The following is a 25,793-nucleotide window of genomic DNA, read 5'->3' on the forward strand; positions in this document are numbered from 1 at the left end:
CACAAAATAATTATTAAATTTTAAATTTGATAAATTTTGTGAAAATTCGTACTTAAAATGCTTATAAAAAAAATTGTGCCTATGTATTTTTAATATTTTTCAACTAATATTGTAACAATATATCAAGAGCCTTGTATTCAATTTTCACGCTTTTTTAACCAACAAACAAAATTTTATTGGCAATTGTAGACAAAAAAAACTAAAAAAATTGAAAACTGACAATCTTTGTAAACAGCTCAAAAAGAGTCAAAATGTTATGGTGTATAGAAAATGAAAATATAAACATTCAGTAAAATGTTCATGTATCTACAGTAGTTATTCGTTTTTGAATAAAAATAAAATAACAAAACCGATACATGAGAAATCGAGTTAATATCCAATATTGTTAAAATATGAACTTCAAACGCTCATAAAAATTTAATTTGATTTTCTTGTAGACATTTTTTTTTTTTGATAAAGGTAGACAAACTTATGAATAATCTTGTACTACATTTTCAAATCTTAGATTTAAAAATAAAAATTTTTATGAATTCTCAACTCAAAATAATATTTATAATTTGTCCGTATTTTGTGAAGATTTGAACTTTAAATGCTTATAAAAAAAAAACTGTGACTAAGGATTTTTAATATTTTTCAAATGACATTGTAACATTAGATATAGTAGGAGCCTTGTATTACATTTTCAAGCATTTTTACCCAACAAATAAAGTTTTATTGACATTCATAGAAAAAGGACTAATACAATTTGAAACTGAAAATGTTCCTAAACAGTTCAAAACAAATCAAAATATTTTGAAATTTTATCGTGTATAGAAAATGCAAATATAAACAACCAGTGAAAGTGTTATGTATATATGTTACTGTGAAAGACCGCAATTGGTGAATGCTGACAGTCACCGGTTAATGCCAACATACACTAAATTCATTGGTGAACGTCGACTTATTGATTAAATTTGTGACCTTAGTAAACATACACTAGTGAATGTCGACATTTATACAACGATATTGGTGAATGTTGGTAATGCTGATATTATTTAATCGCAATTATAAAACAGGTATTATACAAATTGATAATTTTGATAAAATGTTTTGTTACATACTATCTAGTACCTATGCAGCATAAAGTATTGTACAAGTTGATAATTTCGATAAAGTGTTGTATTGCCTTACCCAACTACTTTTATTATATCTAGATAACCTCCATGCTATCCTGTCTTGCTATAATTTAGTGTGGTATTGTCATTCAACGTACCTAGTTGTATATTTTTATTTTTACTTACAATTTTTTTTTAAAAATGGAAAACATGCGCGAATTATTTTATAATAAATTTAATGATTTAATATCTAAAAAAAGAAATGATAATTCATTTTTTCTATCAGCTGAAAAATATAAATTTTTAATTAGTGAAGTGAACATTTCAAAAGATAATAAACAACGTAATGACTATCGACGATTAAAGCGGTATGATGTTTTGAATATACTCGGAAGTAATAAACTTATAGTTCCTTTAAAACCAGGAGAAACAAATATAAAATATTATGTTAAAAATGAAGAATTATTTGACATTATTCAACAAACACACATTCAAACTGGTCACGGTGGACGTACTCGGATGATTAAAGAATTGCAATGTAAGTACAAAAATATTACATATGAAATTGTTATGCTGTATTTGAGTTTGTGCATTCAATGTCAAACAAAACAAAAAGCACCTAGAAAAGGTATTGTTGTGAAGCCTATAATAAGTTCGGAGTTGAATTCCCGATGCCAAATAGATCTTGTTGATATGCAAATTGCAAACATGTAAAGATGGAGAATACAAATTTATTTTAAATTATCAAGATCATTTAACAAAATTTATACAACTACGGCCGTTAAAATCTAAAACTGCGGAAGAGGTTGCCCATAATTTGTTACATATATTTTTAACTTTTGGGGCACCAAATATTTTTCATTCTGATAACGGTAGGGAGTTTGTGAATAAAATAATCTCAGAATTATGTTTAATGTGGGATGGTGTAAAAATAGTACACGGCAAACCACGCCATAGCCAAACACAAGGTTCAATAGAGAGAGCGAATCAAGATATTCAAAACCTATTAAGAGCATGGATGTACGAAAATAATACGAATAAATGGGCGGATGGTCTATATTTTGTTCAATTTACAAAAAATACAGCATACCATGAAGCATACCATAATAATTATATTCAGTTGATGAAATAAATAATAATAAATACTTGAAAATGATTAACAGATTCTGAAAACATTGATCGAGAAAGTCTGCAAGAGTCGAGTGATACCGACCAACATGACAATAATAATACAGGTATTAAGTATAAAAAATTCATTAAAAATAAATAAATAAATAATAATAAATACTTTAAAATGATTAACAGATTCTGAAAACATTGATCGAGAAAGTCTGCAAGAGTCGAGTGATGACGAACAACACTAAAAAAAATATCAAGTACGTTTTAACTATTAATAGATAAACTAATGAACGAAACTTAATTTATTCAAATCACTTAATTTTTAGATAAATCAATTTCTAGAAGAAAAGAAAAAATAATTTTGAATAGAGAAGTAGCAATCACCAATCTTCAAGTGCAAGCTGTAAAAATGTTGCGAACTTCAAAACAAAAGTTTCAGCCAGCTAATGTTGGAGAAACTGTCCGTATTCGAGTTCCAGATATTGATCGTAGTAAAATGGATCCCCAAAATATTTTAGCTGTAGTATTAGATATAGTAGATAATGATTTTTATAAATTAGCTACCAAAAACGGTGTTATAAATCGATTATACACCAGAAACCAGTTTTCAGTGTGTAAAGAAAATTTAATATCAATCACTGATGTACAAAGGGATGTACAAATTTCTTTAAGGGAAGCTTCTACATCAAATTCATTGATTGGTGGGCAAGGATATACAAGATGTAACTGTAAAACAAAGTGTACTACAAAAAAGTGTAAATGTAGAAATGTTGGCATTTTATGTAGTACACAATGTCATGACAGTTTGTCATGCTGTAATAAGTAATATTATAAAATAATCATAATTTAAATACCTAATAATTATACAAATATAATATAGTATAATATTGTTTGTCATGCTGTAATAAGTAATATTATAAGATAATCATAATTTAAATACCTAATAATTATACAAATATAATATTGTATAATATTGTTTAATAATAATAGTAATAATAATATTTTTTTTGATTTAATTAAAGATATTATGTTGTTTCTACTTTATAACATAAAATACATTCAACTATTAACTATATGTATAGTACTTTAATAATAATATATGTGCGAATACGTATCTATGTCAACATTAACCAAAATCTTGTTGTGTATGTCAACATTGTCCAAAATCCTAACGTAAATGTCAACATCCACTAGTAAATTATTATTGTCTGTATTATTTTAGTTTTTCAACATTCACCAATTCATTAGGTGTATGTTGACATTCACCAGGTGACTGTCAGCATTCACCAATTGCGGACATTCACAGTAACATATACATATATATATATGTTAATTTGTTTTAGAGTTACACCAAAAACCAAAATCGATTTTGTCGAAAACCAATTTTGCATAAAAATTCCCGGTTTTCATTGATTTTTTTTTGTTTTTCCCGTTTTTTAAAAACTATTGTGAATTTTAAAATTTTACCTCTACAAAGCACCAACTAGATTCTCTTTCTCATCAAACAAGATACTGTTGAAGAAAATTGAAGCATTTTAGGACACATGCATTTTTTAAGGGAGGCGTTCAAAATCCCGACAATGATAATCCCGAATGGTCAAAAACCCGAAACCAAAATCCCGACAGTCTAAAATACCGACAGTTCAAAATACCGACAGTTCAAAACAAGGCTGGGCATTAATGAGTTAAAAATTTAAAGTTAAGTTAAAAAGTTAATTTTATTTTAACTTTTTAACTTCACTAGTTACTTTTGGCTTTTCATTAACTTAACTGTTAACTTACTAAATTTCTTTCTTAATTAACGTAAAATGAACGAGTTAATTTTTCGTTTTAAGAAGTAAGTTAAGATAATTTATTTTGTTTTTAATTTTATAATATTTCACTATTTCAGTCTATTTCGTTTTCATGTCAAAAAATATGTATCGTAAATTATCTAACGTTAAAAATGTATATCATTCGAATCTAACTTATATGGAAATACTGTATGAAGTATTAACACTATATCCTAAAATTTAGTTTTGGGTTGGAAAAAAATTAAGTACGCTAGCGTTGTTTAAAAAAATTAACTTTTTTTTAACTTAATAAAAAGTTAACAAAAAGTGTGGATTAACTTTTAACTCAACTGAGTTAACCTATAGTTAAATTAACTTTTAATTTTTAACTTTTTGTTATTGGTGCATATTAACTTAACTTAACTGAGTTTAAAAAAATCATTAACTTGCCCAGCCTTGGTTCAAAATATTGACAGTTCAAAATACCGACCATTTGAAATATCGACAAAATAAAATAATTTTATCTTATCTTATAAAAGTTTAATTTTTTACCTAAATTATCTAAAACGCTCAATTATTTGTCCCAAGTCTCAGTGAACGATTGAACATTTCAAATTAACAAATGTATTTTTGCGTGTTAATTGTATAGTACCTTTGTTTTAAATATAAGTTAGGAGTTTTTTTATTATGAGTGAAATATGTCAAATTATCCCATCTCAAAAAGGAAATGCCAAAATATGTGTCAAGGGATATTTAATGACAAAAGACAAGAATCGAGAGGACATACATTATTGGTGCTGCGAAAAAAGAAAATTAATGGCCTGCACAGGTAAGTTATTATTTCATTAACCGAAAAGACAAATTAATTATTTATAGATTTTATAAATTGGTTATATGACATAAGCGCCAAAGGTACAAGAATGACACTGGACATTTCTAGTAAAAATCTATATTTTTGCTCTTTAAACAAAATACACACAACACCTTTATTCGTAACAGTTTTTGTGAATTTATAACGATTTTAGTTAATTTGTTGTAATTTAAAAATATTATTCGTGGGTATTTGACATTATATACGTTATAGACGTTTATGGGTGTCAACATTTCTTATCGATATTATCGTACCGATAAATTGCGATAAATTGTTGAATAATGAACATGATAATATTATGTAAATATGTTTGGTCGGGATTTTAAACAGTCGGTACTGTGACTTGTCGGGATTTTAAACTTTCGGTATTGTGATTTGTCGGGATTTGGTATGTCGGGATTTCGACCCAGACCCATTTTTTAATGGTAACTTTTAGGCACGCTAATAATATGTTGTGTTTATGTGTTTTCAAGTTAAGAAGAAGAACGTCATTTTTATTTTTAAGATTAGGTTAATGTAATTACTACGAAATTATGATTCTTTTTTTCAAAAGTATGTACCTACTTTCCAAAATCCCAAGTACTGATATTCCAACACGCACGATAAACATATTCTAATTTTAAATTAGAATTTTTGAATATGGTGAATAGTGACTTGAAGAATTTTTTATGCTCAATCATAAGGTTTTTTTAAAAAAATATGTATAATCTTTACGATAAGCGAACAAATTAGCTCAACAACGTCGTAAAAAGGTACTTTATGCTCAATCATGTAAAAGCTCCATGTGATACTTATTTATGCTAAGTGATAACCAATGTAAAATATATAATTAAGTCTTGTATAACTTTCAACAATTATAGGGCATTTTAAAATAAAAATCCTTTATAATTTGTTGTATTTTGTTTAATAATGAAACATCAAATAACACACTACTTATTATACTAAAAATAAAGCTTAGTACACGAATATAGGATAAGCTCATTTAAAAAAAAAATATTTTTGGTGTTAATTTATTTGATATACTTGACACACTTACACACTAAAAAACACAATTCAATGAATAAAATAATCATAGATATGTTACCAAGTTACAAATATCAATTTATCAAAGCCTAAAATGAAATTCAAAAAAAGTTTTATAGGTTAATTATCATCTTAATTAGAACATTCCCATATTTCGAAGAAAATTAAAACAATTTTAATAGCTGACAGAAGTAAGAAAAATTATTAAGTAACTAATTTGTGTCTTCCAATTTAAGCACTGAGTATATTTATTTTATTATTGGTACATGTTGAGCATTACCTATATACAATCAAAATAAATAAAAAGAGGTCATTAGTTGTATTATCTTAAATAAATTATTATACATGATGTCTTAATTTAGAATAAATCCAATTTGTCCAAATTAATTAATTTAGTTAAATAAATGTATGAATATTTTCGTTGTATAAAATTAGGTATAAAATTGTATGTCTTCTTTTATTGACATAATATAGTGCTTAGTATATTAAGATTTGAAAAACATAGCTTTTCAATGGCAGTAATTTCTTAACAAATGCAATAATGAATTATGTTATTACTGTTAACATACATTTTTAAATCATTATTTGAATTTATTTTTATATGAAATGTTGAACCATATTTAACTAACATTATTTTCTAGAAAGTTTTTATACAGGCTGATATTTTTAACGTCGGACCTGAACTTTTTCTGAATGTTAACTAATTTGTGATATTTTTAAAAATTGATTTTAATTTTAGTCATAAAATATCTCATTACAAACAAAAAATTGATTTATAACCTTAAAATAAAATTTAATAAATAATCAATATTTTCTATTGAAAATTGTGCTACAATATATTTTTCTGAAATTTTTAAATGTATTTTATTAGGTTAATAATTATTAAACGAATAGGTATCACGTATTAGCTACATGTTTATACAACTAATATCATTCGCATTTAAAATTCTAGGAGTATATAGGCAGTATAGTGATTAGAAATAATTACATTTGAATCCCACTCCAATTATTGAATTATAAAATAATTATGTATATTAAATATTTATTTCAAACTGAGAATTAATGAATAAATATTTTCAGAAAAAAATGTAAGCATAGATGTTATGAAAAACCTCAGAATCAAAATAAAAAAATAAAAATGAGAAATGACTTACTATTTAAAAATTTGAAAACTGTATTACTTACAACTTTTTTTTTATTACAATGTACGTTGTACTTACTATAACAATAAATAGGGCATAATTATATTGAATATATAGAATTTCATCTACCTATCTGAAAATATCATTAAATTATTCAACATAATATCTAATTAACTATTATAGCATTAAACAGATTACCCTGTACATAAATGTTACTGATTAGAACGTTGTGGGATTTACAAGTAATTACAACAGCCAAAGGGCATTACGGCGTAATAATTTTCGTACTACAATCTTTTGATTTTCTTTTTTTTTTTCGTGATTTTCGTTTCGGCACAACTGGTGTACTAGGTGGTACAATAATTGATAGTTGCGTCAGAGATGTGGCGTCGTCTTCAAAACTCAACTTGTCAACGATTTCTTCGCATACACTCGATGAGCTCTCGTCGCTTAACATACAAACGTAAATTATGTACAAACAACATGATAGATAACTAATTGAACGAGCATTTTAAAAGTTATCTTTAATTGGTAGTAATTTTGATTTTATATAAGGTTATATAGGTTAGTTTATTTACTTATATATGTACCTAGGTACTTTAGCTTGAATGTACCCACATCCTATACCTATTTATCGTATAAAAATAACTAACAATTGAAGTATAGTATACAATTTAATTTTTAACACTCGGCTTAATGAATTTTTGAAAAAGTAACAATTATAAAACTATAATAAACGTTACACGAAAATGAGTACCTATGAGATTATCTTCACAATTATTGTTTTATCTTATCTGTGGTTTTTACTTTCACATCATAACGCCATAAAATCATATAAATTTATACTGTGAACATATAAAATATAAATAAACAATATTTTTGGTGACACGCATCCCGGTAATAAGGTTGAGAACCATTGGTCTATATAGTTATGAGATACTTATTATTTATTACTTATTTAGATAGTTAACTGGAAATCTCACTAAATATCTATAATACAAGTTAAGTAAAATAATCAAGTGGTATAGAAAATATCAAGAGTTTTTAAATATGATCTATAAGCATTTTAAAATATGATTTTGAATAACTGCATTATTAAAGAAAAAAAGCGGGTGAGCATGCTTGTAGAATCACTCTGTATATTCCTAATTTTTACCTCGAATAATCTGATATGTCTATATTTTTTGGTTGTTCTGCATTGGAGCCCTGTTCCATTAGTCGGCTGCATATTTTCAATTTCATTCTTTCCTATAAATGAAAAAAAAATCGACAGTAATTATTTTAGTTGTTATAAAATAATATATATTTGGTAAATACAAAATATAAAATTTAAATTTAAAAAAAAAAGTCAAGTAACAAACATTTCGGGGATCCTCGTTATAATAGTCCAACAGGGTTTCACAAAACGTCTGTCCGATATCTTCAAAGTCTTTGATACCTAGATGAGTGTTAGCTCGAGAACCGAGAGACGAACCGCAAAATGACGCTTCCATTGTGTAACTGTTTTCGACGCCCATCAGCCAAACGACTACACGAGCCGTGTTTTCCTTTGAACGCTGAATATTGAAATTGCAATCTTCGAATGAAAACTGGGGCGTAAACAACACAAATATAACAGAATAAATTACATTAGTTTCCGTTTCTTTTCTATGAAATACACAACTAATATACTTTTTCTGGAGCGTTTTTGTGCAACAAGAGTGGAAATATTTGCTCCTGTAGTTTCCTCCCTTCATGGCCTTTTCCTTCGCATCCATACATGAAAATGTTCGACTTCCTCGAATGTGCATGCAAATCACAAAACATCACTACTTGGCGTTCTTCAATTAATCTTAAAACAAAATATTACATCGAATATATACATTATACATTATACATAAAATTATAATATAAAGAATGCTTGAAACTATATGGAGACATATTATTCCCCCGAAATTTTTTCCCACTTTAAGCCCATATTATAAGTCTTCAGATTTTAAATATTTTTTATTTTGAGAATAAAACTGTAATAAGTACTATACAATTAAACAAATATAAGTAATATTATCTAAAATTAATCTAGGATTTAGATAATTTTATCCAATGATAATATACAGAATATACCTATTATAATTTTAAAAATGGGTACCACTCTGCTGTACATTAGTTATCGTGTGGGATCACTGTAATGGATGTGTTAAATATGGATTCAATGATACAAAATCATTGCAAACGAAAAACACATCTGAGCAAAGACCGTCATCAGCCTATGTTGCTAAGCATATTATATAAAGGTTATTAAAGTAATTTATTATACTATTAGTAAAAAAGTAGGTTGAATTCATTTTTCCCGAAAACTTATCATTTGATAAACTTTAAAAGTTTCAAGTACCCATGAATAATATTTTTGAATTACAAAAATAATAACTTAAATCATTATTCTCCGTTTAAATAACTAATGTTGTTTAAATGATAACTTAAAATATCTATAAACAAAACTGAGTTTATATCATTTTTAGATTTTTTGGTTACCTACAGTATTAAATACTTATGAGTAATCTTGTTTAAATTTTCAATCTTTAGAAATAAAAATTGAACATTTTATATATTTTCAACTAGGTAGGTACATAATTTGCAAACTATCGTGACTTTTATGATTTTGTCAAAATGTTAACTTGAAATGCTTGAAAAATCATGTCAATATATATTATATTAAATGTTTTCAAATCGATATTAGAAAATATTATTAATAACATTTTAAATCATAGATATAAATAAAAAAGTTTTTATCAATATTAATAAAAAAAAGCGGTTAAGTGGATGTCGCTTTGCAGTACAGTAGGTTACAAGTGGGTCAATGTATAATGGATTGTATTAAACTTGAATTCAATGATATAATATCATTGTATAAGAAAAACGATTCTGAACGGAGACGGTTTGTCGGTCTGGATATTTTATATTGTTATTATTTATTATAGCCTGTAAGTTAAATTGATATTATAATATTATAATTTCTATTCGCTTCTATGGTGATATACAAAACGTTAGAAATAAAAATCCCATTTTTAGCGGTTGTTTGTAATTTTTCGATGGTTTTTTCTATGGCATTAAAATATAATCATTGAGAAAATCGAAAAATTACCTCTCTAAAGTACCATCTTGATCCAATTTGCTAAAAGATAAGATACTATATATTGAAATCAAAGCACTCCTTCCTTTTTGAGGGGCTGTTCACACCGATATTTTTGTGGATTCAAATTGTTATACCACTTGGATGTGATTATCAGTTAATAAATTTCTAAAAATTAAAAATCAAGAAAGTTTGCATGCCGATCTCTGACTTGGCAAGCGTTTTTTTTTGGATAATGTCCCATTTGTTTTTAAGACCATATAATGTGTTTATATTTGTTGGTGAAACAATTTATCTAACTTGAATATTAAATACTAAACAATATTTTTATTTCATAGTTTGTAGTTGAATAATTTAAAAAATATTTACAATTTTAACACATGACAAACTACCAGGAAATGCAATTAGGGTTGTGTTGGATGATTGTATCACCAAATGCGAAATAGAATGATTGTTTAAAGAGTATCAAATTCCAGCAGAAGAAGAAAAAGAAGAAGAAGAATAAAGCATTGTAAATACTATTAGAAACAAGTAATACACCTTTTTTCTAAATTAACTAAAAATATAAACGAGAAAAAAATGTTGAAATAGTAACTAAGGGGCAAAGTATTTAGCCAATAAAGTCCACCTTGTATCATAGTCAACTATCTTAATTCATAAAAATAGACTTGCATTGGGGAAAATATGCCTGTTTAAAGAATCTGTGGGTATATAAATATGAATTATTTGTAGGTACATAAATACATTATAATATTATATATAAACACAAACCTGCGAAGCATAAGTTTTGTATGCCAAATAACCGGATGGGCGTCTCGAATAACGCTACGATATTGCCGATTTAAGTCTCGTCCATTTAACGAACATCTACTATTACCAACAACCACGCCATCTGGGTTCAACATTGGTATCAATTTGAAAATAAAACGATTCCGTAATTCCTATAAAAAATTGTATTGTCTTAGAATATTGTTTAAAAAAGTATAGTGGTTAAAGTTGGTAAATTCCCTCATCCTCTTACAGTGGCGTATTTAAGATTTTTTTTCAGGGGGCAGATAGCAAAAGTTTCATTCACAAACTCATGGTGGGTTTACCAAATATGAGCAAGTTACACATTATAGTTACAGCACCTAGTCCAGTTACCTACTCAGTTAATTATGTTTGTTTATTTTTAATTAAAATAATGACACTACTAAATATTTGATTGCAGCCGGAGTTTATGATAAACATGAAGATATTATATAAGTTATAACTCAAGTTCAATATATCCATAGTATCCGTCTGTTCGTTGGTATTCCTCTGCATATCTTTCTTTCTACATGTATTTCCATAATCACTGTCACTGCCTCTGAATCACCTCTCCTTATAACATGACTGGACTATTTCAACCTATTATACATCATTTGATCTACAATTGGTGCCACTCATATACTACTCCTAATATAAAATAATTTCTTATTATATCCTTTGAAATGACACAATAAATCTATCTTAGTATTCTTAACTCCCAAATCTCTCAATCACATTTTATTGTCCATTGTCTCGCATTCAGATCATCCATAAAACGTTACTGGCCTCACAACAAATCTAATGTTTAATCTAAATTGCATCCTCTTGCTCCCACAAATTGCCAGACGATTCTCTCCTCTTTATCCATACAACCATAGTCCTACTCCTGATATTATCTTCAAAACCACCATTATTTTGTTCTAACGACCCTAAGTAATTTAACCTATTACACAACAATACCCATCTTCATCACATGTTTGCCCTATTTATTTCTTGATTACTTTCTCAAAAATCATATACAAATGTCCCTATTTATGACTTCTACTAATTCTTAGCCCCTTCGAAAGCTTTTGTCCACTCTTTCAGTTTCTTGTTCACTTCTTCCAGGTTTTCTGCCACTAACACAACATCATGCACCATTTAACCTCATCATATATTATGTCTTTCTTAATTGCATCCACTAATAAGGAGGACAGGAAAATACTCAACGCTAAACCCTGGCCCACACCTACACTTAAGTCTTCAGTTTTTCCACATACATAATTCAGTCTCGTCGTTGCCCCTTTATACATGACCATCACTTTCACATACACCCATGGGTACTACTCTTTTCTTCTAAACATCAATTTTACAATCAAATATATTTATGTATACCTAATATAGATAAATTAAAAAGTAATACATCTAATAAATATAATTATCTATAGTTGAACTACCTTTGCTTGTGACGAATCGCCGGTCAAAAAATCAATAAATCCCTTCATCATCCAAGATGATGGAGTTTCAGATGGATGGACACGTGCTGTTAAAACAATAACTTTTTTTTGCTAAAACACATGAAAAAACTACACTTTTATACTACAGTAATAATAAAATATATTAATAATTAAAATATACTTTTGGATCTTCTTCTTGACAAGGCTCCGTTACAGTCAAATAATGCACATTATTGCCAGCTAATGTTCGGCACAAAACTCTGAGTTTTGTAAATACCGCTTTAACCGGATCGTCCTAAAAATATCATTCACATGTTTAAGTTCGCCCATCAAAATTAAAATAAAGTTATTGCGTAAATGCCATGACAGCTACTATAGGTATCACCTTGAGCTTTATTAGATAGTCTTGTAAGTTCGTATATGTGTATGGATAGTTGTAGGCCAGGTATACAATATCCATATCATGTGGGAACTCTAAGAGAAATGAAAAGATATAACGTGGGTTATCCTCGCTATCACCATTTCTGAAAATGCCAAAAATAATGACGAAATAAGAGCAAATGTATAACGTGCTTTTGAAGAACGCAAATAAATAATAAACATTTAATAATTACGGTGCGTCGTTCTTGTAATATGCGATGTTTTCCCCGCAACGTCTCCAGCCCACGTTTCTTTGACTTGCGTCCTTCGTTGAGTACAATAATGGTTTCATACCAGCGGTGAAAAGACTTTCAGACTTATACATATTGACGATGGAGAATCTGAAATGAATAATAATTTTGAATTAATATATAGTAGCGACGTGTTATTATATTTAGGTAAATCAATGCATGATAGTATAATAGAAGAGTAGCTATATCTTGTGAACAAAATATTCAAGAAAAAATACCCGAGATTAACGTGTATAACACCTCAATTTTAAATACATAAGAAAAACATTGTTATGGTAGTATTTTAAATACTATTTTTTAACAGTATATTAAATATTAAGTATTTTTATACAACACTGTTAACCCATTAAAAATCACAAGATTCATTTTTATTAAATTATCTTGAAAATATGTATCTATTTGTAACGCTAGGCAGTAATGGGTTAATAAGCAAATAAATTATATTAGTGCTCACTGTAATTGATTACAAGAAGTTGAAGAAACAGTTTCTGAAAAATCATACAAATAACTTTATTCACATGATTAATTATCTTAACAAAGTTTGTTTACACTTGATTTTCATGAAAAACGAAAGTGTATTATCATACTTATTACTACATAATTAAATAGTATATACCTAATCAATATTCAATAAGTTCCACAGTTTCAGGATTGGTCTAAAATATTTAATAGTTTCAATATACAAACTTAATTTCATTTAACTACTTAACAAATAGGTAATATATTTATAAAAGTGCTTATATCATATGCTCTATGGTAGTCATAAATAATATAAAATATAATATAAATAAAATTAATATAAAATTCTTGTTTGTTCCAACCATAGACGCCACTAGGGACATTTTTCTAGGGGGCTAAAATTGTATCAGCACCACAAACCCTGATAATTAAAATAATATAATTAAATAATATGATTAAAAAACTGGAGGGCTACAAATAAAATGAGGGGACTTAGTCCCCCTAAGCCCCACCTTATTGCGCCTATCGTTCCAAAATTTTCAAATTTAGGGCCGATGTAGTAATATTTAGAATTTTTTTTTAATACAATATTGAATATACACAATACAGTGCATACTATACACTTGCATCCAAAAATATAATTAATACCTACCTACCTATCTAAGTAAGTTGAGACCAATGATTAAATATGCACAAGATAGATCTTTTAATTTACTATTTCGTTATCAAAAATTGTATTTAAAAGTGATTAAATTATAAACAGCTTATTTCGTTTAAGCAGTCCATCGGGAAAAATCCCGAATTCTCGCTGGGCCAATTCGCCACTGAATTTAGACTTCATATAAGCATCGACCTTAAAAATTCAAAATTGACGGAGACTAGAGAGGAATTATTATATATTATAATTTATATAATTGTTATTACCATATATAAGACAATACCATACTCATACTGTAGAATGCTGTGAATAGTTTATTTTATTGTTTATAGCTTAAAATTTACCAAAATACTTTGAAAATACCAGTGTATTGAAAATAATAATGGCCAACATTTTTTCTACCGATATAATATTTTCAGTTGATTTTTTCCTTCAGATATATTTTTCTTGTACTTTTTATCCTTCACATTTATTTTCTCCAGGCAATTTTCGCTGATCTTTGTTCCGTAGATATTACCCCTCCCCTACCATGATACTTTGGGCGAATACCTACTATATAACTGTGGGATGGTCAAATGTGATACACCTACGTCGCAGTTTTTGCCAAATATCATGGATTTTCATAATATTCTATGAAGGATAGATTTTTTGGTAGTGACCTTATAGTTTAAACATCACGTGAATCTTAATTCATAACGAACCGTAAAGTATTTTAAATTTGAGATATTACTATAATATACATTGCCGTATTGTTGTGCGCCAAACACGCAAAATACTTAGTTAAGTAAAAAGTTCGATGTGGTGAAAAGCCAATCTGATCATTATCACGTAATTTGATGAAAAAGAAATATCATATCGTTAAGGTTGAACACTTAATGCCCCAGCAACTTAAACTTTTACCTAAATACCTACGTTAAAAAACTTAAGGAACCATAACTTAATTAGGTATTCATTCATAATGTCTTACAAATTATGATAATTTTATTTAATTACATATGGCAAAACAAATTACCCGTTTGCTTGTTTTGTTTAGGTTCAAGAGAGGATTTTGGAAGCTTCAATAATAAGTTCTAAATTTCTTGAATTTATACCTCTTAAAAATAATAAATAACTTAGAGTCTAAAAAGAAATTGACTCGACGCCGTGAATCTCTTAGCTAGACTTATGCCTTTATCTTTTGTCTCACTAGCATTGAACCTATAACATGAATAAACTAGCTCTGAGCTGCCAATTACAGACATCTCACCAATCAAAATAAAATTATTTGTGGCCACGTTTTTAATTTTTAAATAAACAACATTATTCAAATATATAATTTTTATTATTAATGTTTTAATGGTCGTTAATTTTTTTTTAAATTCAGAATATAAAATATTTTGATTTTTAGGAGGGTGGAAGCCTTAAAAAAATTGAGAACCAATGACCTAGACTATATCAAATTCAACATACCTACACGTAGGTACCTACACGTAGGTATTAAAAAATTTATCTTCAGAAATATGGCATTAAACAACAAATAACCAGCATGAACAAGATAATGTTTTGTTAATTTTGATTTTAAATATATTTTGTTAAAAATTAAAATTTTTTTAAAAAAAATGTATTTCTTTACACTTTCCTACCTACTAGGTTTTTAAATTTTTTTTATACATTGTTTTCATTTGTTTCATATTACATAAAATATATTTATTTTTTTTTTAAGTTTTATGTTGATTTTTTTCTAAACTGCAATATAGTTTCTTTGAAAATTATACTTTTACCACATAAAGGTACCCACCTTTGTTTTTCCATTAGGTACAAAATACAAGGCAACGATAAAGGTACCGATTTTTACAAAATATGGTACTTACCTATATTTAATGTTTTTTTTTGTATTTTCTATTCTAAAATAGAACCATTGGGTGTGCCGATTGGTATACATATCCGATCTTAGCGATAATTCATAATACGTACTGGTTATTTTGACAACTTTGGCTAGGTTACCGGATTCAAAACGTGATTCAAAAATCAAGTCAGATGTGTCTTGGCTACTATGTGCTTGAGTACACGCACTACCACCAACGGCTGAACGACAAAACTATAAATTGCAAGAGATCAGCCAACAAATATGTGTTGAAAAAAAAGAATCTATGAGTAATAGGTAGGTACCTAATACACATTTTAAACTTACGTAGTTCACGCTGCTGATAGGATAATATTTGAATATTACTTCTCCCGAATCTTCGCCCACTTGTTTTGGTTGTATTTCTCTGCCTGTAAACTTGTAAAGAGGCTCTTTTTCTGAATAAGACGCAGACGTCGGGTGGACGTGAAGAACGGGATCGTCTATGACCTTAACAGATTGTATTAATTTAAATTCTAAAAATTACTTAAAATAAAAGGAATTTCAAGAATGACAATGCACCTATACCTACTAAAACTAGATGGCAATTCACCATCAAATCAGCCAGACTTTTCATTAAAATGTTATAATACACATAGGCATACCCATCAGGGACGAACCGAAGGTGGGTCATGGGGGGTGTTACACCCCCCCCCCCTCAGCAATATGGAATTTATTTTCACCTGAATTAAACCAATTTTTTTAAGACAAGGAAAGGAAAATTAAATAAATTGTTTAAATGTTAATATTGTTTTAACTCAATATTTTCGTAATGGGTTATGGAGCGGATTCGCAAAATCACATCGAGACTACGAGAATCGGCAGTCGGCACAAGATAAAACCTAATAAACGGCTCATAACATAACACGCATACTTATAACAATATACCTAAAAATATTAAATCATGCATATAATATACAGTAGAAAATCGATAAACCGTCTATTTCTTTCATCCGTCATCGCATTTAAGCAATGTGGGTGTACGGTCTTAGATCATATACTAGTATAATATTATGATCTAATAGCATATGGCGACGGTTGAGGCGGGCGATTATAATATAATATTATAATACGTTATCGAGTGAGGGTACCTATACATTTTTTTTGGAATATCCAAAATACGCGATAATCGCGTTTCAAAGAAACACTCAACAGACGAAGATTACCGATTATCTTGTATCGCATATAATGTGTGTGTTTGTCGTTTGATGTCCGTACAACTTTAGTTGACAACAGTCTGTTGTATATCTTATTCGGTATTTTAATAATTGTGCTTACTTCGCAAGTTATTTTCCGGTACAAGGCTTAGAAAGTACCACGAGTTGTAAATTGTAATTTTTCATTTAAAACCTACCCTGTTTACTTCAAGGCTTAAAATATCTTATATCTACATAATATGGTTCATCACTTTTATAATATACGAAATATAGATTATAGATATAAAAATATAGATTTTAAAAATATTATGCATATCTCGTTTCACTCAGAATCTAATATTTTTTATTAAATTGAATGAAATTTTTTAATAATTAGATTAAAACCATTGGTAAATAATTAGGTACCTACCTATATTTTATGCAAATACAATTATTGAGATTATTTTATACTTATATAGGTTATGATAGAAGAGGACGATTCTTATAATGTAGATAATGATTTGGCAGCAATAATAATAAGTGATGAATTATAATTATTACCTATTTCATATTATGTTTGTTGATGTTATTTCATTCTTATATAAATTAAAAATAATAAGTTAGGTATTTCTAAGTTTCAACTTAAAATTTAATTTAAACATGCATTGAAACATAAGGTAATAAAGAAATTATAAATGTATAGCATATTGTAACTAAAAATAACTTAATACCTAGTTAATAAAAATTTTGAATTTCAAATTCTAGTCAGAAATTTTGAAGAATACACCCCCCTATGATTTTTTTTTTGAGATCGTCCCTGATACCCATAATAATTCATATAAAAAAGTGGATATTTGTAAAATATTTTTTATATACTTTTGTAACTTTAAAATTAAGAAATATTAAAATGTCAAATGAACATAAATATAATACCAGCAAAATTAAATTAGGTACATAAGAATGAACCATTTTTTATTTACAATTCATAAACTTACAGTCAATGATAAGTAAATGTATAAATGTATAATATTATATGTTTATGTGCTAAACATAGTAAGCAACCACGTGACATAAAAATGAATAAATTAAATTAGTTTGTTTTAAATAGGATAGGTTACACTAAAAATGTCACATTAAAAACAAAGTAGATCATGTTGATAGAGTTCTAATTTAGCTAAAATGGAAAATGTATCAAAGCATACAATGCTATCAGCATATAACTACGTTGGATTAATATTTACCTATAATGGTATAATCCTGTGATAATTAAACTTGCAGTGCTTGGTAAGAATTAAATTTATAATTTACTTAATATTTATTTTTTCACCTGACACTCCATTGGCCATCTTGCAGCTTGGTAAGGACAATCTACTTCTTTCATCAACGGAAAAACTTCTTTGACGTCTCGTAATTTGGAATCTAACTGCCTCGGGTCGCCGTCCGCGTTTAAGTCCACCTGACTGTTTCTCAATGTACGATTCAGTAAATTGTTTAAAAATGACCCTTTAAAATAAAAACCCAAGTGTCATGAAAAACGAAATGTTACAATAATATTATTTTTATTTTTATTTAAATGTTATATAGTCTATTTTGTTTTTACGATTAAAATAAATAAAATTATCTGCATTTGAATCGTCACCAACGGTTGTAAATTATAAAAAAAAACCATTTATTTCAATAATAGTTATAAAACGCTTTTGTGTACAATAAACGCAATATTATTTTAATTTAAACATTTATTTAATCAACTTATATAATACCTATTATGTAGGTAGTTCACAGATATAGGTCCACTGCTATATCTAGTATGACAAATTCGCTTATATTTATAAATAGCCTATAATGTAGGTACCTATCTGGTATACCTACGCTGCAAATAAATTGTGTTCGAAATTGTTATAAACTCATATGAAAAACGTATTTTATACAGAAACATTAATTTCGAAACCCTATCAAACGGTTAATGCTTCCTCTTATCACTGTATCTATACTGAAAAGTAAATGTTCGACGACATTCGAGACATCGAAATTCGTTTAAAATACTGCAGTTACATTTGTTATAATATATTATTATGTAGGTATTTATTATTATTACCCGACGTGACATAATACATAAGAAACTCGGACGAATAATATTATACAGATAGATACCTATAGGTACTTTAAGTGGATATAAGTTTATTCGTAAATTGATTCCGTTTTAATACTGAAATATGAATATTAAAACAATGGCATTTTGGCATGTAACATGAGCCATTAATCATAACATAACATATTGTACACGATGATAGCGTCATACTTATTACATAAATTGATTGAGTTTGAGAAGATACTGCACAACATTTTATCGTGTGATGTCACGAACTCAAGAAACAAACATTAAGTATGGGTACCTATTACGGTATAGGCGCATATTATATAACGACGTTAGGATTAAATTTTTATCGTACCAATATACGGCGCGGCGTTTGTTAACGATTTATTAATAGTTTAAATGCAAATTAGGTAGAACGTAAAATATTATATTACCAGCATAAATGCATAATACCTATTGCGATCCTGTCATAGAACGAAATAGTACGACGAGTACCTATATTGTAGTGTAATCTTTCTCGTAGACTGTACTATAAACATTATATAATAAAAAAATATCTATTTTTCCATTAGGAACTTGTATAGGTAGTTAAATTACGAAGATTTTATCAATACGTTCGAGACTGTATATAGATAATTTATTTTTATAGTTAACTCCACATATAAACACAGTGTAGATAGGTATTCAAAGTAGGCAGGTACCTACCCAAGTTCGTAATAATGTACTACCGAGGGTTCATTTAAATGTTAAATAGTAATATTTTACGTAAGACAATTTTCCAGTTAGTCTTTTTTTCACATTTTAATTTTGTCATATACAACTGAACGTCTAACTTTAATATTGTAATATGCGATGAGGAGAATGCCTGCGATGTAACGAAAATACAACATAATAATTTATAAGTAACACGAATGGTTCGAAAAAACGTTTTACGAGAGAACAATATAATTATAGCACTATCGTCGGTATACTCATCTTTCGCACAGACGCGGGTGGGCTCGGAAACATCATAATCATTATAATCATTATTATTATTAACACGACGCTTATTATTGTTACTGAAAAAAAAATGTAATAATAATGTTTGTACCTTTCGTACAAATCGGGAATAGCGACGCTTGCAAGTCTCTGACCTGTGCCATGTTAACGTCCGCGTTGGCCCCATCCATGGTTTAAACTCGCGACACACCGCGCTTTCACCAACATTCGTCCGGTTACTACGGTGACACCGGTATAGACTGTGTCCAATCGATAATATTATTATTATATTATGCCGCTGCGCTTGCAATTCGGTTTTCGGTATAAGCAGTAACAGACTATAATCACAACAGTATAATATTATATTCGTGTTTACTGTGTTTAGTACATTATGTATGTACATTATGTACACTGTACACGTGTAGTGCGTGTACCCACCTACTGTATTGTACAACCCTATTGTACAAACTCAGTATAACGCGTCAGAGGTTTAATAGGCACCCAATATATAGGTACCATAATCCCCGCAGAAAGTTGTAGGTATTTGTTATAAAAAAACAACGAAAAGATAAACAAAAAAAAAATTCCATCGACCCGCTTTCGATTTATATGATATAATAATATAACGACCGTATTTACATATTATACGCAGACGATAAACGTCAATGCGCTACAGTCATTTTGATTATTATACATACAAACTATGATAATAATAATAATTATTATTATTATAATGATGTTTTCACTTTTGACATTTGATCACCAAATATTCGCACTTAAATGCGACAAAATACAGACACATTTTACTGATATGCCACGACTTAACGACACAATACGGTCCTATTAAACATATTAATTTATGATACTATATTTTATATTATCAGTGGTGCGTTTAATTGAAGCAATTGTTTACGTTAATTTACTGGACAAAATAATTTTAATTATAAATCGTTTCTATTCTTGAGTGTGTCAACAGCTATTGATTGTCATTAAACCACCACTGTAAAATAGATTACTATATTATATTACTATATGGTTACATTCAAGTTATTTTATAACATAAGCATTAAATATCAATGTACCTAGGTAGTAGGTACATTCTAATTAGTAATTCAAGATTTAAATGCAGTGTTCTAGGACAATGCATTCCAAGTACTAAAGTACATAACAATTCGTTTCACATATCAGATACTTTAAACTGTTACTTGTTAGTGAAACATTTACTTTGCATTTTAACTTTTTTCCATTTTTAGAATTTTTTTGTAATTTTATCAATTTTTAGTGCATATTACTTTTTAGTAATTGTTTTATTCGAATACTTATTAACAAAGCTTGCAAACATTATAATAACGTTATATTTGACAAAAAACGATTGAACTTTTTAAACATAATTATAACGAAAAGCGATAATCAAAAATAATTAAATACCGCAAAACAAAACATAACGATTAAAAAAATATATTATATATCATTAAACAAATCATAACGCAAAACGTAATTTATAGAATATCATTAAACGAAAAATAACGCAGAACGAAATATTTTAAAATCTATTTATTTAAAAGGTCTATTGGTTTCGTAGAAACATTTATTTCATACAAAAAAATCTAAGAATTAATTATATTATATTCCGTATCCGGGAATAACTACCTGCATTAGTTATTATTTTTAATTTTTATAGGTATTAACACTGTTTTAAATAACGATAAACGCCAAACTTGTGTAACGTTTTAGTTCTAAATAACGATAAACGCAAAATTTGGATAACGTTTTAATTCTGTATAACGATAAAAGAAAATCTTGGATAACGTTTTAATTCTGAATAACGATAAACGCAAAAGTTGAATAACCATTTAATTCTAAATAACGATAAACGCAAAAATTGTGTAATGTTTTAATTGCAAATAACATAAAATGGAATTTTTTTTCAAATGCAAGCCCTGCTTATTAGTTATTATTCTGTTTATTTATGTTCCAAATGATGATATTGTTTTATTGTTAGTTTAATTAAGATAAAGTAGAAAGTGTTAAAAATAACGAAAGTTAAACCCTCGTTTTCCTCTGACTGCATACTGATCAAAAAAATGTGGGTAATTTTTTAATGGCATTATTGTGTTGAAAAGGCATTTTTATTATTTTTGAAGCAATTTTGATAGTTTTTATGGCATTTAAATCCACACCCTAATTATAATATATGCGTTATAATAATGTAGGTACTTATACAATAATTTTCACACTATTCTACATTTTTACATGCAGTTCTACATACTATTTTAATTGTTTATCAGATATGTGTTTATACTTTAATTAGGTAGGTAGGTATTATAAACATGGATATTGCTGAAATTATAATACCTAATTGCATTATGAAATCTACTATCTAGCATAACGCGAATACTCACGTTACTGCGTATAGACATCAAGTAATACAATTAGATTATTTAAGACAATATATAGCGTTTATAATATTATAGTCGCTTCAAGAATGTATTTATTTGAAATACATTTATGACAAATATATATGTGCTAAAGACACGCACTAATGAATTTTTCGATATGTTGTTAGTTTCTCCTTACACAAATAAGTATAAATCTACTGTCTACTGCCATGCTATTTAGTTACTACTTCTCTGACTTAGAAACTATCACTTATAACTTATAAGTATAGGTAGGTACCTATTAAGTTAAGTACAAACACGCAATCATGCGATTTTACAATTATTATTGATTAATAAATCATCAATGTACATTTTTATCATCAACAGAATCATAACCATGAGTTTGAATTAATTTTAAAGATAACAATCCAATACAATTTATGTAAATATAAGAAGTATCATAATTCTAGTAAATGCTTGGGAATTTATAAATTCAAGTTAACACTTAGATTATTTTAATGCGATATTAGGAATATTATATGTTAAAAAAACCTACCTAGGTACCTAAAAATATTTAGTAAAAATCCCTATTCATTATTGAACAAAGGAAATGGGATTTTAATCAACGCTTATCTATTACTGATAGGTATTTACTATTATAACAGTCAGCCGTTTAAATATTACTCAACCATTGAAATAATTATAGTTGATATTAAAAACTATACTAATGCTCAAAACATATTGATCAGGTATTTTTGAGTTTGAAAAAAGATATCTACCCTTATTCAATGTTCATACAAATTACAATATGCCTAGTTTTCCCGTTTCCCCCGTCCACAAAGTATGGAGAATCCAGGGAACTTGCTTTGCTGTAAACTATGTGTCGACTGTCGACTGTACCTCGCCATTTAGTAGGTAGCCGACTGTAATGGATGTGTTAAATTTAAATTAAATGATAAATTATTGGATACGAAAAACGATAATTCTAAGGGAAGACGGCCTTCAGCCTATAATTCCAAGTATATTTTATTATATAGTAGATTATATTATTAATTATGTCAAACGTCGCTAGCTCGCATTTTTCGTTATCTCGAACAACATTGAAATCCCCTTGAAACTATCATTACACTCGTCGCTCAATAACATTTTACTCTCGATAACTCAATATAAAAATATTCATTTCTTGTTATCTCTAAAAATAATTAGACGATTAGTCGATAATATCGGAAGGTAATGATGAATCATTTTCTATAAACATACTCGAAGCAATCGAAATGTCTGATACGTGTGTGTCCTCAGACTATATTAAATTGCTATTAAAAGGTGGTTTTATAGACGGTGATGTAATTCCAATAGATAACTCAAATTTCTCAAATATTTCTGATGATAAATGGAATTTTGTTGCCGATTATCTAATTTTTTTTTATTAGTATTGGCATTAGTATTAGCATTAGTATTAGTATTTAAATAATGTATTTTAAGCATTCAAATTATTTCTAATTTTTTTAATTTTTTATAAGACTTGAAGTCTCAAATTTTTCAATATCTTGAATTTTTTCCTGTTCCCCTAGAAATTCGAATTAAGAAGAGTTCATTACATACAATATACGTATTTATACCTAGTACCTACAAGGTAATAAAAGCAATAATTTATATTTTTTTATTAATAATAATATGGTAAGTTAAATTAATTGTTGCCAAAAATAAATCACATATATTTTTATTAAAGACTGGATTTGCGTTCAATGATATAATTATTAAATATGCTCTTATATTTTATAAAGGTAAAAATATGCCACCTATAAAAATATGAATTATGCTTTACCTACCTATAAATTGTGTTCATTTTTATCATAATTATATCAATAACATTAATTTAAAACTAAATTTAAACATTAAGCAAACAAAACACAAAAATTATATAAAGAATTGAAGAAAACATATTATTATACATACTACATACATAAAGTTGTAATGCTAATTATAAAAATAAGTTACAATAGTACTTATATAGGTACAACAATTTTTTATATAAATCAAAAAAACTACAAATTATTACAGATTACAATATATGTATCCACTTTTGTGAAATTATTATAGATATCTACATTATTTTAAGATATACTTCACCTCCCTCAATATTTTTTTAATATTACCTGATTTTATACTAAGGTATACGGTATACTAAAAATGTAGATTTTGAAACGCGGACATTTCCCCCCTGATATATTTTTTGATGCAGACATTTTCCTTCAATTTTTTTTTTAAGTTTACTATTTAATAATATAATATTATTAATTATGATTGAATATGAAATTATTATTTTTAGCCTATTATCTAATATTGTCTAAATACAGAATATATTTCCAAATATTTTTATAAAATGGGGAAACTATCCGAAAAAAAAGGAGGAGGGAAATTTCCTACTACACCGAAAACAGCCAGGGGGGTAATGTTAATTTACCCGACCTATACTTAAGTGATAGTATCTCAGAGGAATAGTGTCATATAGTAGCATTGCTGGAGTCTGGACTGCAGATAGGAAAGTTTTATTATTATTAAATTACCAATATGGACATCGATATTGTGAAAATAATGTTTACTGACGTATCATGGTATCGGTATGGATACTTTTCACGAAGTGGATGCAACATAAACATATCTATAGGTTATCGCATGACACATGGGGAAAAGTGTCATAACCCTGAAGGTCGAGCATCTCCGCTATTGAGCATATTAGCATAATATACTGTAATCCTTACGTAAAGGGGAGTATAGAATCATAATTTGGTGCATAATATTTTACCCACAATTGTGCAGATAATTTTGTTTTAATAGGTACTTACGTTAAAAAATGTCACGATGGACAAGACTTAAAATATGGTAATAAAGTACCAATATTGTTTTTATTTTTGTAATATTTTTTCATTTTTGTTTAACTCTTTCCTCGAACAAAATCTATTGAAAGCGCGATGCAGATGTATAAAAGATACACGAAGAGTGAATACGGTTAATATAAATAAGGGAATGCGCTTTCTCTCAAAACGTTTTGTTTTAGAACTGTTATGACTTGTAAGAAAATTGTCTGTAAGTATACATACAACCGACTTAATGGCTTATTAATGGCTACAATATATATGCGCAGTCTTAAGGATAATAATTATAAAAAAATAATAACAGT

At 27.7% G+C, this 25,793-nt stretch overlaps 1 protein-coding gene across 1 annotated transcript; it reads right to left on the reverse strand.

The window, feature by feature from the left end:
• Positions 1 to 5,822: 5,822 nt before the first annotated feature.
• On the reverse strand, positions 5,823 to 25,584 carry LOC132935086 (cytosolic carboxypeptidase Nna1-like). Its single transcript, XM_061001536.1, has 14 exons — positions 25,459 to 25,584; positions 20,347 to 20,572; positions 18,489 to 18,664; positions 16,314 to 16,475; positions 15,994 to 16,220; positions 12,970 to 13,116; positions 12,741 to 12,879; positions 12,537 to 12,650; positions 12,356 to 12,466; positions 10,902 to 11,071; positions 8,693 to 8,852; positions 8,383 to 8,610; positions 8,178 to 8,269; positions 5,823 to 7,470 (listed from the first exon to the last, which is right to left on the reverse strand). Exons 2-14 carry the CDS (start codon positions 20,423 to 20,425, stop codon positions 7,287 to 7,289), a joined length of 1,989 nt encoding a protein of 662 aa, XP_060857519.1. The 5' UTR covers positions 20,426 to 20,572; positions 25,459 to 25,584; the 3' UTR covers positions 5,823 to 7,286.
• Between the last annotated feature and the right edge of the window lie 209 nt (positions 25,585 to 25,793).

The sequence above is a fragment of the Metopolophium dirhodum genome, chromosome 1 (genome assembly GCF_019925205.1).
Source record: "Metopolophium dirhodum isolate CAU chromosome 1, ASM1992520v1, whole genome shotgun sequence".
Classification (NCBI taxonomy): Eukaryota; Metazoa; Arthropoda; class Insecta; order Hemiptera; family Aphididae; genus Metopolophium; species Metopolophium dirhodum.